This window comes from Canariomyces notabilis (assembly GCF_033297395.1).
Source record: "Canariomyces notabilis strain CBS 508.74 unplaced genomic scaffold N656scaffold_13, whole genome shotgun sequence".
Lineage (NCBI taxonomy): Eukaryota > Fungi > Ascomycota > Sordariomycetes > Sordariales > Chaetomiaceae > Canariomyces > Canariomyces notabilis.
This window is the reverse complement of record NW_027041835.1, coordinates 101,184-116,246: the sequence shown is the minus strand read 5'-3', so window position 1 is coordinate 116,246 and position 15,063 is coordinate 101,184. Positions and strand designations below refer to the sequence as shown.

The window sequence follows — 15,063 nt, the reverse complement described above, 5'->3', positions numbered from 1 at the left end:
AGTGCTTCCCTTCCAAGAGCAGGAAAGGGGTTCCATTATGCGTTTTGTGCATCCTATATGCTGTGTACTTAACGGAGCTCATTCATGACCTCTTCCTCCTGCAAAGATACATACCTCTTTGAGGGAGCTTTCATGCAAGCGTAAAAAGGCCACATATGCGAGTCCCAGCCGCTCCCAGGGGTCCGTTTCTCGACTCGGGCGGTGTAACTTTGACTAGTGGGCCATCGGAAGCCGTCCACCGCCCCGGAGCAAGCCCAAGGGGCTTAACGGTCCGTACGCTGCGTCTCATCCCGCCATTCGTTATTACCCGGTGTTCACAGGCAACCTGTGCCTTTCCACGATTATCAGCACGAATTGGTCCGTACGCTCCGAAATATCTGTTCTCGCCGCGCTCAATCCTTATCAGCCAAATGAATGCGGGTTGACGGGTGGGGCGCTCCATTTGGTATCGAGGTCCTTTTTGCATTCTGGTGCTCGATCTCCTATAACTACAAGCGGCTCTCATTGAGGTGGTGAGGGTGGATAGCTATAGCTACGATACTTATTTGGCATGGCGGTCTCTTGGCATGTCTAGGGGATCGCTAGGAGAAATCCCACTCATGAACTTGATGGCTTCCAAATTGCCCAGATCCTGTTGTGAGGTGATGAGACACACGTCACCGTAGGGAATGCTCCCAGAAGGACTTGAGCGACAGATATATATTATTCTCATCACCTACTGTCCGTTCTGACTAGCACTTCCCCTTGTCACTCAGCCACGATAGCATGCCTCAAGCACCCAAGTGCTCACTGCTTTCCGACACCCCTACTCCATATCCAAGATCATCACTCATCATCTAAGTATCATTGCCATCATTCATCAGATCACCAACAAACCAAACAAGTGATACTCAAAAAACACCGCCACCAATGATAAACAGCCGCTCCTCCTCCTTCTTAGCCCATTGAACCACGCGATTCGCCCCCTGAGTCATGGCCACGCGCGAGACATTCGGTCCGGCGACGCAGTAGAACTCAAACACCGGCGTTATCCACGCTAAACTGGCCGCATCCTCGCCGACGGCATGGAGAACTTTGAGATGCGAATGCTTTGAGTGCATGGAGGCGTGAAGTTCGTGATAGACAGACATCAACCTGCGTCGGGCGACCATCTTCTCTGCCGTTGCCAGTTGTTTATGCCCCTGGGACAGGGACGGAGATGGAGATGCGGATGGACTGGAAAAGGCGGGTTCGAGGGAGGACATGCAAAACTGCACGTTTGCGCGCGATTTGTAGAGAAAGTGGCTTATCTCGGCGCCCGGGGTGATGGATTGGATCTTGGGTCGCGCCTGGCGGGCGGCGGTGCGGATGAGGGCGAGGCTTCCGGTTTTGGTCAGCTGGGCGGCGAGCCTGTCGCGCATTTCTTTGAGATCATAGAACGACTCTTTGTCGGGGGATATCAGAATGATGGCAATCTCCTCTTCAGCTCGATTGCTATCCCCGGTGGTCGCGGCGACCTTGTTGATATCTTCGGTTGGTAGTGGAGGCTCTTTGGCTGGCTCGGCTGGCTCGGCTGATTCCGCGGTAGGGGGCAGTTCTTGCTTGCCGTCAAAGAAGCTAACGTACATGTAAAGGTAGCCACGGTTGTTGAAGGCCGGGAGGCAAAGGGGAATCCAGCTCTCACCTCCCCCAGACTTGATGCCGCCTGACTCGAAGAGCATGTTGAAGATTAGCTGGAGATCGCTCGGATGGAGCGAGTGCTTCCGTGGCCGGATAACGCTGACTAGCTTTCCGCCAGCAACTATAAGTCCATAAAGTAACTTCTCGCTGCGACTCTTGAGGAAAATATTATTTATTGAGTGACGCTGGGATTTTCTCAACCTCAGACATTCGAGCGCGCCGAGAAGCGTGGATGGGGAACCCTTAGTGAAGCTGTCGGCCAGAGAAGACAGGAGAGATTCGGTACCCTCCAGGGGTTTCCTGAGATCAGTTGAGGGACGGTGTACAAATATGTTTTTGAGTGTGGGGAGGGTCAAGGTAGACAATATCTGCATGTACAGGGCTTCAAGCTGGCTCCTGAGCTGGGCGTCGCTTTCGCCCAGCTTGCTGATGGCTACGAAATAAAGAGGCCCCTCGATGGCAATAACAAATCTTGCGTTGCCGGCGGTGAAGCCTAACAGGGGGTTCTTCGCACCTTCGTAGAACGAGATTATGGTCTGCACCACGCCCATATACGAGTTGACGAGGCTCAGGTCGCCATGACGGCTGTAGATGGGCTTCCCGGCAGACGAAAGGATCATGTAATGCTTCATCTTGGATTTCCAGATAGCGAGCCTGGCATCATCCGTCGTGTCGTCTGGGATCTCGTCAAACTCGCGTTCAAAGCCGGCGAGATTACCAGGAGCGCCCAGCTCAATACTCTCGAACGGCTGGACGGTTTCGGACTGCGACCGGAGGAAGTTCCAAGCACGGCTTTTCCTATTAAGCTCTCCCGCAACAAGGCTCGCGAGATCGCCGGGGGGTCGCAAAGTAGGCGCAAAACTCATGACGCTCATGGCGTCGGCGAGGTCGCTGGCAGCCGTGCCGTTCCGACTTGGTGTTGCATATCCACTCCCAACAGGGGATGAAACGGCTCTCGTTGTGTTCGTAGAGAAGGTGCCTCGTGATCCATCAGGAAATGAGAGGGTCGAGATATCAATGGACGAGACAGCTGTTGTTGGCTTAGACTGAGCAGGTGCTACCTGAATGGAACCTTCCATTGAGGGCTTTCGGCGGGGCGGCAGAGGTGGTGGAGGCGGTGATGGGGGTGAGGTTGGGCCATTGTTGCCTTCGGCTTCTTCCTGAGCCATTGTACACGCGCCAGCTTATTTCTCGGCTCGCGCATTGTTCGAGGTGGGTTATAGACAGAAACAGAATCAGGGTTTATGTTCTGATTCTTCACGGCGGCACTGTTCCATATTTAGGTGCTGGTTAGGGATGAGCAAGCCGTGGATGACGACAATTCGAGGTTACGTCGTACCTTGGGCCCGCTCAGTGCCCGATAAGATAAGGCAGGCTCGAACTCTCAGCCTTGCTGATTCTCCTGTAGACAGGGGTCCAGCTAGGGCTTAGCGACCAATCACCGGGCGCAAAGATTAGTTGCCTTAGCGGTGGGCGTGGCCCGGGGTGCATTCGCAATCCAACAGGAGGGGATGATCCTCTGGGCTGCCGAACTGCTCCAAAGGCCAACTTTCATGGGGGAATTGAACACGCAACAAAAAGCAGCCCACAGCTCTTTTCCAACCACGGGCTCCCTTCGGACATCAAACACAGGGCGAGCATTCCGACAGCTAAATTTCGAGTTGGCAATGCACTGGGACGACAACGAAATACCGGGACGAATCCTCTTTTGTCATGGCGCTTGAGCCTGGCCGCCGCTCTGCCTCTCCCGAGAGCTCTGGTCACGAGTCGCCCGAGCCGCGGCAATGGAGGAATCAGCTGGGAAGCGGTATGCTGGCTTAGGACAGTAGTAATGTGTTGTATAACTGCGCAGCTAACACTGGATGCTGCCGTAGAGGATGCGCCGCCAAAGGACAAGCACTACCGTAAATATGCAAACGGCGTCGAGAGAGCTTTGTTGCTGTTTGACACGACCCTGCAGGAATGGGCCGATTACATCTCGTTCCTTAACCGTCTGCTCAAGGTGCGGGTCTCCTACAGACGTCTTGGATTGCGCGGCATGGTTCGTTTCTGACACTCTACCTTTGTCCACAACAACAGGCGCTGCAGGCCCGGCCGTCGTCCATCTCTACCATCCCGGCTAAGGCAACCATCGCAAAACGATTGTCGCAATGTCTAAACCCATCTCTACCGTCGGGCGTTCACCAAAAGGCCCTCGAAGTCTACAGCTATGTCTTCTCTGTCATAGGAAAGGAAGGCTTGTCAAGAGATCTGCCTTTGTACTTCCCCGGCCTTGCCTCGGTCTTGTCCTTTGCCTCGCTCGCGGTTCGCGGACCGTTCCTCGCCCTCCTCGAACGCTACTTTGTGGACCTTGATCCGCGTTCCTTACGACCGGCACTGAGATCTGTCGTGCTAGCTCTGTTGCCCGGATTGGAGGAGGAGACGAGCGAGGATTTCGAGCGGACACTCAAGCTTATGGAGCGTTTCAAAGCCGCAATTCGGCCTCCCGGCTCTGAGGATATCACGGACGTCCACTCATCCGGCGATGACTTTTTCTGGCAATGCTTCTTCTTGGCCTCCATCACCGGCCACAGCCGAAGGACTGGTGCCCTAGCTTACCTTCTGCGTTGTCTCCCGCAATTAGATCATACCTTGCATCCTGAGCCAGCCAAGGGCCTCGATACACGAAACAGCGCCAATGGGGAGGTATCTGCTAAGCTGGCTCGGATGGTCACTTCTCCGGAACCAGGCCTGCTGATACGTTGCTTCGCCGCTGGTCTTGCTGACGAGCAGCTGCTCATTCAGCGCGGGTACTTGGACTTGCTAGTCACCCATCTTCCGCTGCATTCAACCGTATTACAAAAGGAAGCTAAGGCCGGTGATTTGGAGCTGCTTCTGAGGGCGGCGGTCGGCGTCACGGTACGGCGAGACATGAGCCTCAATAGGCGGTTGTGGGCATGGTTGCTTGGCCCTGAGCCAGCGGCATCTGCTGAAGGAGAGGCTGGTTTAGAATCCCCTACTTCTACAGCGGACCACAGCCACGGTTTCTTATCCTCTCGGACCGGCTATTTCGAAGAGTTTGGTCTGCAACCGCTGACGCGAGCTCTGCTTGCTATGATTAGAACCGATGTCGGAAGCAATCCGGCCGACCGAGCACGGCCTTATCGAATATGTCTGTCCTTAATGGACAGGTGGGAAGTTGGCGGCCTCGTTGTCCCTAAACTGTTCCTTCCCATTGTCGATAGCGTGAGAAACTTCAAGTCCAGGGCCGCGAGCAAAGCAGACTTCAGCGAGGTCTTGCGGAGTGCCAGTGTATTCTTCGATGGCGTTGAGAGTGGGTTGATATACAGTGAAATATTGACTCTGATGGCCCAAGCCATCAGTCCTGGGGATTCCTCACCTTCTGAGCGGAACACAAAATTCGACCTTGTCAAATTCATCCTGACACATTTCAACGTCCGGGAGGAGGAGATGATTACAATTCACGCTCCTCTCACAGTCTTATCTATTCTATGTATGATGGAGGAGGCTAAAGAGGGGAACGAAAGGGAAGACTTTCGAACCTCGCTTGGCGCTTCCTTGTCGGAGTCGTCTCTGAACATTGCACTAACCTTACTCGAACTTGTGCCGGAACGGGCCTTTTCGTCCGTCTCGGCAGGTAAATCCAGATCTGCCGGCGGATCCACGATTTCGACCACGCCATCCACTCCAGAACTGCTCAAGAGGATCAGGGCTTTCTATGTCACCGATCAAGGCAACCTTGAAGCAGCCTCGCCTCCCTTCACGCCACAGAAACTTGCCGAACTTCTTTTGCAAAAGTCATGTACCCTCAACTGCGACTCCCTAAGCCGGAGACCATCCGGTACAGAGATGGCTGTCAGGAGCCAGCTTCTCATCCGTCTACTCTCAAAGACCCCTGAAACCTCACCGCTTGACACAGGCAAGCTTCTCGCCGCGCTTCACGATTGTCTATCCTTGGGCTCGCCAATCTCGTTTACCACATACTCATCAGCCGTCTCGATCTCATCGCACTTGCATTCAACAAACAGGATAGCGGCGGCTGAACTTTCCGACCTTGTAGTGCCCCTAGTACGGCACGCTTGGTCCTTCCTATCAGCATCAGAGCCGAAATATCATGTAGAAGTTGTTCGCAGTCTCTGGCTGCTTCAGAGCGCTCTTACACCTGAAAACAGGGACATTGAGGCCGCCATCTGTTCTCTGATGCTGGAGCACGACACGGTTGGCACATTCGCCCAGCGACCCGCGGATCCAGGCCGGAGTTTCTGTGTGCTTTGGTCACACAGCTTGCAGGACCATCCTTCCGGAACAGAACGCAGGGGCGGCAAGGCCGTTAACGGTGATGCCAAGGCCCCTCCTCGCATCTCCGGAATAGACCACTACGCGGTCATGTTGACCAGGCCTCTGTTCTTGATGCTGGATTCCCTCGCCGATGAGAGGACACAGCTGTTCTTGACAGCTAAAGCTTGGTTGAATGGCCTCCCCACGATGGACAAGTGAGTGAATTAACTGCATTCCACGTAACTCTCTGACCGCCAGTGCTCAGGTTATTCGCTATCCTTGTCACGAAATTCGCAGACCTGCCCTTCTTAAGACGTCAGCCAGCCTCTCAATCGGCACCGATGCCCTTTACAGAGGATGACGACCTCGACATGGCCTTGTATTACCTCCGCTCCCTCTTGAGCGTGTTCCGCTGGGCACCCGAAGCAGCTTGGGCAGTCCTGGCGAAGAGGAATATCCTGTCGGCTGCTTTCCATCCGCAGCTCTCCCATATCAGTAGGTTCTTGCTCCGTTGTCACCTTGGACTCTGTTTATTCTGACAAGCCAAGCTGGTGTCGATGGCGACCTTACACTACAGGAGTTCTTCCTCCATGTCTGCCTTCGGTGCCTTGCTCACGATAAGGTCCCGGGTGAAATAGGATCAGAAACGAGGGCGACCCAGCTCCACCGCTCCGCTTTAACTGTGCTGCATCAGATTCTCCTAAATCCTTTTGCTCAGGTGCTGTCGAAACTGCATCTTGAGAATACCTTGATCGAGAAACTGTCGCAGAGTCTTGAGGGGCCTGATCCCTATGTACAAGTTTTGCTTCTCGACGTTGTCTATGCCGCTCTCAAACTCCGCGAATTGGTCCCTTTAGAACCCCCAACCTCCCCAGGCAATGAGAAGCGTGCCGCAAGCATGGATCCGGCAAGGGGCTCCCGGGCCTCCCTAACTGGGGAGAGACCGGGTGCTCTTAAACCACCGCCCCAGGCATTGCTCAAGTGCATCCTCGCCGGACTCAGCTCGCCAAGCAGCCGGCCGATTCTGGACAGCTGGGTCGGGTTCCTTGCCGAATGTTTACCTCTGTACGCCGATTCGGTCTTCCAGGTCCTCATTCCACTCGTGGAGACTCTCTGCAGCCAAATTGGCAGTACGTTCAAGAACCTCCAGCATCTGTTCAGAGACACTGCCCAGACGCCGTCCAGCGGCGCTGCTGGGCCAGAAACCACTCTCATCTCCTTATTAAATGGCCTTGAGCAGGTTTTGGCATACGGGCACGACAGGCTGCTGACTGAAGAGGCCAGAGCCCAGGCTATCAAGAGCCCCGATCAACCTCAGGGTTTCTTCGGTAACATGGTGTCCGGCGTGTTCTCCTCGGATGCGCCGCAAGCGCGGAGCGCCACGGCAAACGACAGACTTACCGTTTTGCTCGCCTTCCAGGATGCTGTCCGCATCTGCTTCACCATCTGGTCTTGGGGCCAGGGGAACGATGCGACTCTGCAGGACGTCACGTCTGCGGCATCGCTCAACTACACGTCGCTACGTATGAGGAACCGGGCGAGAAGGCTGCTGGAGCACCTCTTTGCCGCGGAGACCCTGGAGTGCCTCGAAACGGTGATAGGGATATGGCGGGACGCTCTCCACAGCGGCGACCCCTCCAAGGCGGCCGAGGTGTTCAACCTGCTGCCCGCTCTGGACGGCTCGCGCCCGAAGCACACCATCCCGGCGCTGTTCAACGCCATCTACAGCCGCACCAGCCCCGGCGCACTCGACCCGTCGAGACGGTCCACGTTGACAATTGAGCTGCAGGACACTGACGTTGTCATTTTCTTGGTTGACTACGCTCGGTCGTTGGAAGATGATGCTATGGATGAGATATGGCAGGACTGCACCGCGTTCCTGAAGGATCTGTTGGGCAACCCATTCCCGCACCGGCAGACATTGCCGAGCTTGCTCGAGTTCGCCGCCATCCTAGGCGAGAAGGTGGATAATACGAATTTTGGGGAGCAGCGGAAGATGCGGCGAGAGCTGGCGGTATGACTCCCTCGTTTCCACTACCTGTAAGCGCTGGCAGTGAGCTAATACCTAGTCCCAGGACTTGTTCCTACGCCTCCTCACGGCCATCTTCACCACGCGCCCGACTAGTTTCGACGTCTCCTCTGAGAGGCGGCCGGGCGAGGTAAGCCGGCCCCAACAAACTCCGGCCCTCAAACTTCCCGGCGAGCGCGCCGACGACGTAGTGGGCATCCTCTCCGCTATCGTGCCGAACCTGCCCAAAGTTCTTGTCGAAAACGACCGAATCCTCACGGCAGCAACAGCTATATCCACCAATGTCATTGGCCCAACCCTACGCTCCAAATCCTTCCCCGAAACCGTCTCGGCCAGCACCCTTGCCCTCCTCCAGGAACTCTCGCGCCTGCCCAACAACCAGAAGTCTTGGAAAAAAGACATCTCGGACGCCTTCAACGACCCCCGCTTCTTCGGGTCCTCCCTGCAGCTAGTCCACCGCGGCTGGCTACCGCTCCTTAAACAATGGACGGTGGCGGACAAGGAGCGCATGCCAGAGCTGCTGTCGCGGCTCACGCCGCCGACGACGGCGGGGATCGTGTTTGGCGTGGGCGCCACGTCGGCGCGGCTCGAGGCGGACCGCCGCACGCAGCTGACGCTGCGGCGCGTGGCGGCGCTCATGGTGGCGTGCGGGCGCGACGCCTTCGTGGCCGACCTGCCGGCCGTGCTGGACCGGCTGACGGAGCTGCTCGGCGCTACGGCCACGTCGTCACCCTCGAGCACCACGCGCGCCGAGGTCTACATGGTCCTGCGGGCGCTGGTGCTCACCACGGGCGTCGTGCACCTCGCGCCCTTGTGGCCCGTCGTCAACGCCGAGCTGCACGCCGCCATTGCGTCCGTGGTCGCGCCAGACCACAGCCCGCCGGCGGATACCTACGGCAACGCGGCCGTCTTGCAGGCTTGCAAGTTGTTGGATTTGCTGGTGTGCGTGGCGCCTGACGATTTCCAGCTGCACGAGTGGCTGTTTGTGACGGATACCATCGATGCCGTGTACAGGCCTGGCGGCGGGTACCAGCCGGTGGCGCTGGTGGACGAGGTCTGTGAGGAGCTGGGGGTAATCGGAGCCGCCGACGGAGGAATTGGGAGCACCGCGGCCGCGTCGGCTGTGGCTGTTGACGGGGACAGACGGCCGCTACTGGGCCGGCCCGGGGGCATCAACGACGAGGTTGGGTTGGAAAGAAAGGATGAGCTCGTGGCCAAGGTGCTCAGGCCCTTCTTTGGCCAGCTGAGCATCTACGCGTTTGAGTCCACGTATGCGATGGCGCCGATGGACTGGGAGGCGTGCGTGGCTGGCTTGGTGAAGGACGTGTTTGACGAGAGGACTATTGTCAGGGCGTTGTAGATGGCGGGATATTGGGAGGGTTGATAGAATAAAGCGTCTTGCTTGCTTAGGTTTGCCGCACCCCTGGCCTTCACGAGTATGGCTTGCTGTTTCCATTTTGTATTGGCTGGCCGGCTATATAGGCCACCATGGCTTTACTGGCGCCCTCCATGCAGTACTGCACCACCTCGATCTTCTCCCCGGCTGGCGCCAGCTCAGCGATCTGCCGAAGGTCGCTCGTCCGCGGGAGATACAGGGCGTGTTCCATTGGCTGGCACGCATCGTGGAGCGTCTTGATGTTGTACGGTTCCATGGTGCTGAGGTCAAAAATATCGTGCCCGCGGTAGCTCACCCCGCCCCAGGGGGGAGAAGCGAACAGAACAGTGGCTTCCATGTCCACCTGCAGAGCGGGGTCTAAGTCTTGGTCCTTCTTCTTTTTCTTCGTCGTCGTCTGTGACTTTGAGTCCTTGAGTCGCGCTAGATACTCGAGGCTGTCGCCGTGAACCCAGGTGATAGCCTCGGCGACGCCGTACACGGCCGCGTTGTGCTGTGCGCAGGCGAGCGTCGCGGCGTCCTTCTCAATGGCGATGACGCGCGACCACTTCTCTGAAAGGGCAAAGGCGATGGTGTTGCCGCCGGCGCCCGCGAACAGGTCGATGATGGTATCCTTTGGTGGGGTGGATAGGCGGTGCCAGCGGATGTCCTTGGCTATCTTGCTGAGAGAGCGGAGGGTTGGTCAGGTGAGCATTACGGGTTGGCATACATACAGCTTAGGGAACAATTAACTTACTTGGCCACGGGCTCCGGGGTCACGCCGAACCAGGCATCGTCTGTGAGATGGATGCCGTAGTCATAGAATTCGAAGATGGAGTAGCGCTGGTGCCAGTACCTGGATGCGTTTGGTCAGCAGGGAAATATACACATGCGTTTCATACCATGAGTTGTGGGAGAAGGGGGCCTTACTTCTGAAGATCCTTTGGAACATCGTTAATGTCATCGTAATGGTGACACTCATCAGTGAGAGGCAGTTGATCTTGGACAGGCTCGAGTTTCATTTCTGCGATTATACAGTGAGGTGTGACGAGCCCAGATATCTCTGTCCTGTAAGTATTGATTATCTTTCCGAGCTTGGTGAGTGAAATTTTATGAATTAATATTCGAAGAAGACCACGAGGAGTGAACGTGAAGCTGTTGAAACTTGAAACTTTTGGACCGCCAAGGCGAGGCTGCCTGGAGGCTGGCGCAGCCTGGCGAGCCGGGTACCTTGCAGGCCACCAGCAGGATCCACTTCACTACAACACATGGCTGAGACTTGAGACAGGGCTAACTGCTTTGGCAACCCGATACTTGCATGCCAACCCACCTCAGCAACTCATATGCAGCGGCAACCCTGGCTTTGGATTCGTTAGGCACATGCCAGTGATGCGACAGCCGCCCGATAGCTCACCTCAGCTGCTTCCAGATTGTCCTGACAGAAACACCAACAGACAGTAATCCAGATACGAATAGATACCGAGGCCCAACACAACATGTTCAACGCTCTCAACCGATTCATATCCCGGCTTGACGGTGACGCCCCGTCGGCACCCAAGGAAAACCACGGCGGTTTTGGCTTCCAAGTGCTGCGCAACACCAATCTGCAGCTGGCCATTGAGCCATGGTTTGATTTTGTTGTCGGCATCAATGGGCGCATGATTGTAGGCAGTCTGGCGGCCTGAGACTTTTTTACATTTGCATACATGTGCTAACTCCGTTACCGCATAGGATGATTCGGACCCGAGGTTATTTGCCCAAGAGGTGCGCAACTGCGCTGGCAGCACCGTCCTGCTAGGGCTTTGGAGCGCAAAGGTGCGTACCCCGTGTGCCCCCATACTCATAGCTTGAATAAGCTCTGACAAGACGCGAATCAACAGGGCCAGCGAACTAGAGCCCTGCGCATCCCCGTCCCCGCCGAGACGGCGTCGCTCGGCCTCACACTGCAATGGACCCCGCTCTCGGTCGTTTCCAACATCTGGCATGTGCTCGACGTGCCGCCCAACTCACCTGCCGATGTATCTGGGCTGCTCCCCTACAGCGACTACATTCTGGGCACCCCAGAGGGCGTGCTACACGGCGAGGGCGGCCTGAGCGAGCTGGTCGAGGATCATATTGGCCGCCCGTTGCGCCTCTATGTCTACAACAACGAGTACAACGTCACGCGGGAGGTGACCATCCAGCCTAGCCGGGACTGGGGCGGCGAGGGAGCGCTGGGTTGCGTGCTTGGCTATGGGGCTCTGCATCGGCTCCCGGCGCCGCTCAGTGAACCGGTCCATGCGCCGGGGGAGACCATGTTCGACGGTGACTCTGCGGCTGCCACTCAGGGGCAGTTTGTTGCAGTACCCGAGGGTGCGTCGCCCACCAGTTTTATCCCAGCCGCCGATGCGACATCCCCAACCTCTCCGTTGGCGGATATACTGGTGCCTGCACAGATGGTGGGTACACAGGCGCCGCCAAGGGGCAAAAAGAAGGAACGGCACCATCATGCTGGGCCGAACCTCATGGACGATTACTTCAAGGAACAGGAGAAGAAGAGCAGGGAACTAGATAATGCGCCCAGTAGGACAAACTCGCCGTTGCCGCCTCCGCCGAAGACGGGACCGCCAAAGGGGGGGCCACCTCGGACAGGGAGCGTGCCGCCAAGGGAAACAGAAGGGGGAGAATGATGTCCGTATAGAAGCAAGCCCTAATGAACAATCAAACTCCAACCATATCATATATACAGTGCCGAAGATGAGATATAAGGCAACCTCCACCGCCCACCGCCTAACTCTCTATCGGCGACGACGCCATGCGGTCCCAGCCCGGCTAGTTGATGAAATTGACGCAGAAAAAGTGCAAGATCAAACTGCAAACGACATAGTCCGCAAATGCCCTGGATAAGAGACGGATAATATCAGCAAAAGCTCATCAACCCCTGTTCCAAACCCCCTGGAAAACACGTACCGTTCGGGCGACACCTCGGGAAAGTCCTTCTTGTTTGCCTCGGTCGTCTGGATCCTGAGCGACGCTGCAGCCCAACAGAACTATTCATCAGCATTTAAACCACTCTCATCCCCTGCCCGTTTTTTTGCTCCTGATCTAGACGCACCTGTCAAGACAAATTGCCCCACCGTCGCAGAGAACCCGGACAAGAAGGCATTGAAGGGCTGGTCGTCCGTAGGTCAGCTCCACCATTTTTCGTTCAGAAAAGGGATAGATGGGGGGGGGTGGGGGAAACGAACATAGTTCCCCGCCAGAATGCAGTACAAGAACTGCAGCCCACCCACCACAACCAGGAACGCCATGAAGCCGTCCAGCAGCTTGGTCCGCTGCGGCGTCGTGTCGAGGTAGTGCTGCGCGACGTTGGCGACGATCTTGTCCCAGGTCGGGACGGTGGCGGCGGTGTGAGCCTTGGAGGACTTGGGAGAAGATAGTGTTGTCGTCGGTGTCACGGCTGCCGCTTGCGGGGCCGGTTGCCCTGCTGCTGCTGGGACGGCGGCCGTCGAGGAGGGCGTTGCAGGGGTGGTTCTTTGCTTAGGCGCCATTTTTTTTGTATGCCGATGCTTTTAAGATAGAAATTGGGCGGGCGGCTCGGTCGCTATGCTTCTGATGTGTTCTGAGAGGTCTGAGAGGTTGATCTTTTTGGTTGCTATGTCGTGTAGTTAGTGTCGTGCACAAGCTCCACGCGGCTGATGGTGGAAGCGGCCACGAAAGCTTCAATCGACAAGGCTGATTGCTGCCGCTGTGGGGATGACCCTTGCAGAAGCACAGTTGGGGTTAAGTTGCACGGGCCACCGAAGAAGCCGTAACGTACTGTACGGAGATTGCTATAATTACCGTACAACTTGATACTCTGTACAATACAATACAGTGTTACAGGTTAGGATTGTCCTACTGTAGGTTGGCATCATCTATCCGTATTCTGTTCTCACATCGATCTTACTCCATACTTCATGGTCTGATTACATCTGGAGCGCTTCCAGCTCTCCAGGTGTTTCATCACAGCAAAACTTGACAAATCTCATTTGATTGCCGTCTGACCGCCAACAAGTTGGTTTGTTCAGTATCAAACTTTTTCCTTGGTTCTGTTTCACACCTTCTGCTACCCCCTCCCCCCCATCGAGTCATCAAATGATCAATCAGCTATCGCGATGACATCCATTCTCGAGGTGCGCTCCCTTTGCTAGTTTGCTAGTCCGCTGCTGCTGTCCTTGCTGCTGTCCTTGCTGCTGCTTCTATGTTGCGGCCACGGGCAAACGGCACATCTGTCATGACTGACACATCCTTCTAAATGCCATTCTAATCCTGTCTCACTACGTACCACACAGGCTCTCCAGCCGCATCCAGAAGACAGGCTTCATCTGCGCATGCACCGTGCCCGGTCCGTGATATTGACAAGTCAGGAGTGAGTATGGTTCTTGTTATACTTCCTTGTGTCACGCATATCTTCAAACCAACCGGCCAACCAGTTTACCCGGCCCCCCATTTTCATCCTCTCACTCCCCCTTTTCATGCATTGTTCCTCTCATTCCTGCGTCAGTGACAAGACTATATCGGTCCTTTTCAATCTGCCGGGCGCCATGGCAAAAGCCTGTCAGCGCCGCGGACATGCCTACAATATTCCTCTCTGCCCCAAGAAGCTGGCCGACGGGCGGCGGTGACGGGCCGAAGACCCGTCTCACCACTCACCGGTTCCCCGAGATGTATCACAACCCACCCCCTTTTACCTGCCAATACTGTCTTTTGGCACCTTCAATAATCCTTGGTTTACCTTGCGCAGCCTGTTCCCTTCAAGCCCATTCACAGGACGTGGTTCATTCACCTTAGCCTCGACGCTCGTTCCCCCTAAAAGTCCACCCGCCCAATAAAACTAGTACCGCGCGAAATCAACCCCTGGATAATAATAGCAATGATAAAATAATAAACCAAACTTCAACAGACTAGTAGAGATCCGCGCGGCCCAGCGCACGTTCGAGGGGGCGTACATGCGGACGGCGCTGTCGCAGTTCTCGCTCGCGCTGGTGATTCTCAAGATCTTCACGTCCGAGTTCTACGCCATCGGCGCTCTTCTGGCTTGCTATGGCGCCGCCGTGCTGCTAGTGGCCGTCTACCGCCGCTACGAGGGCAACAGGCAGTTCTTTGACAGCTGGGAGGAGGAGAGCGCCAGTACTAGTGCTGATGAGAACACAGAGGCGGAGACGGAGGGGGAGGCGGAGGCGGATCATGGTGGCATAGAGATGAGAGGCAGGGCGATCAGAAGAAAGACACGGCCCGGGCCTGGGGCTGTTGGGCGGTTGAGGAGGACGGGGACAGTCATGGTCAAGAAGAGGAGGTTCCGGACTAGTGGGAATAGTGTGGGCTTGCTGGTTGTGCTGAGCTTGGTTGGTTATGTTGCCTTAATGGTGCTCTTGTGGAGGATCGGGTCATGATCTTGCTTCAGGTTCGGCATCTGGGGTTTTTGTAAGCTACTAGTACTGGTTCTGGATGGCCAATTCTTCTCTATGCTACCACTAACTACTTCGTATGTGGTCATCGTATACGCCGTTTATCGCGAAAAGGAACGAATCTGTCGCTGATCAAATAAACGACAGGTCAAGGTAGGCTCCCCCCTAACCAGAAAGCTCCCAACACCAGACTTCCCATACCCTACCCTACCCTTCCCTATCCTATCCTGTGGTCAACGTCGCACCAGGCGCACAGCGCACTACCGTCGTTGCAGCGTCGCACTCTCCTTAGCGCC

The 15,063-nt window shown here is 56.1% G+C and overlaps 6 protein-coding genes across 6 annotated transcripts; 3 read left to right on the top strand and 3 right to left on the bottom strand.

Annotated features, from left to right (window-relative positions):
- Window positions 1-579: 579 nt before the first annotated feature.
- N656DRAFT_779905 (DUF254-domain-containing protein) lies at window positions 580-2,879 on the bottom strand. The gene has a single exon (XM_064815271.1). It carries the CDS (start codon window positions 2,826-2,828, stop codon window positions 891-893), a length of 1,938 nt encoding a protein of 645 aa, XP_064669368.1. The 5' UTR covers window positions 2,829-2,879; the 3' UTR covers window positions 580-890.
- Window positions 2,880-3,372: 493 nt separating this feature from the next.
- N656DRAFT_798685 (uncharacterized protein) lies at window positions 3,373-9,326 on the top strand (the record flags this gene model as incomplete). The annotated part of the gene is made up of 6 exons (XM_064817794.1): window positions 3,373-3,466; window positions 3,534-3,661; window positions 3,739-6,152; window positions 6,203-6,432; window positions 6,486-7,951; window positions 8,013-9,326. The coding sequence occupies 6 exons, from the start codon at window positions 3,373-3,375 to the stop codon at window positions 9,324-9,326; spliced, it is 5,646 nt and encodes a 1,881-aa protein (XP_064669367.1).
- Window positions 9,327-9,396: 70 nt separating this feature from the next.
- N656DRAFT_789979 (uncharacterized protein) lies at window positions 9,397-10,360 on the bottom strand (the record flags this gene model as incomplete). The annotated part of the gene is made up of 3 exons (XM_064816826.1): window positions 9,397-10,021; window positions 10,096-10,194; window positions 10,269-10,360. The coding sequence occupies 3 exons, from the start codon at window positions 10,358-10,360 to the stop codon at window positions 9,397-9,399; spliced, it is 816 nt and encodes a 271-aa protein (XP_064669366.1).
- A 474-nt stretch (window positions 10,361-10,834) lies between these two features.
- Window positions 10,835-12,007, top strand: N656DRAFT_710684 (uncharacterized protein; the record flags this gene model as incomplete). Its single annotated transcript, XM_064811694.1, has 3 exons — window positions 10,835-11,002; window positions 11,070-11,153; window positions 11,219-12,007. The coding sequence occupies 3 exons, from the start codon at window positions 10,835-10,837 to the stop codon at window positions 12,005-12,007; spliced, it is 1,041 nt and encodes a 346-aa protein (XP_064669365.1).
- Window positions 12,008-12,149: 142 nt separating this feature from the next.
- Window positions 12,150-12,751, bottom strand: N656DRAFT_679155 (oligosaccharyl transferase; the record flags this gene model as incomplete). Its single annotated transcript, XM_064810529.1, has 4 exons — window positions 12,150-12,216; window positions 12,288-12,351; window positions 12,433-12,490; window positions 12,566-12,751. Coding segments are annotated over 4 exons (375 nt in total), but the record flags the coding sequence as incomplete, so codon positions are not given.
- Window positions 12,752-13,389: 638 nt separating this feature from the next.
- N656DRAFT_732720 (uncharacterized protein) lies at window positions 13,390-14,928 on the top strand. The gene is made up of 4 exons (XM_064812673.1): window positions 13,390-13,492; window positions 13,652-13,728; window positions 14,263-14,489; window positions 14,637-14,928. The coding sequence occupies exons 1-4, from the start codon at window positions 13,475-13,477 to the stop codon at window positions 14,750-14,752; spliced, it is 438 nt and encodes a 145-aa protein (XP_064669363.1). The 5' UTR covers window positions 13,390-13,474; the 3' UTR covers window positions 14,753-14,928.
- Window positions 14,929-15,063: the final 135 nt, after the last annotated feature.

Bases quoted from the DNA above. Each gene is read 5' to 3' on its own strand.
- N656DRAFT_732720 (XM_064812673.1), top strand. The intron at 13,729-14,262 runs GTGAGTATGGTT...AAACTTCAACAG, and splicing joins GTGATATTGACAAGTCAGGA to ACTAGTAGAGATCCGCGCGG. The intron at 14,490-14,636 runs GTACTAGTGCTG...GGACGGGGACAG, and splicing joins CTGGGAGGAGGAGAGCGCCA to TCATGGTCAAGAAGAGGAGG.
- N656DRAFT_779905 (XM_064815271.1), bottom strand. From the start codon at position 2,828: ATGGCTCAGGAAGAAGCCGAAGGCAACAATGGCCCAACCTCACCCCCA.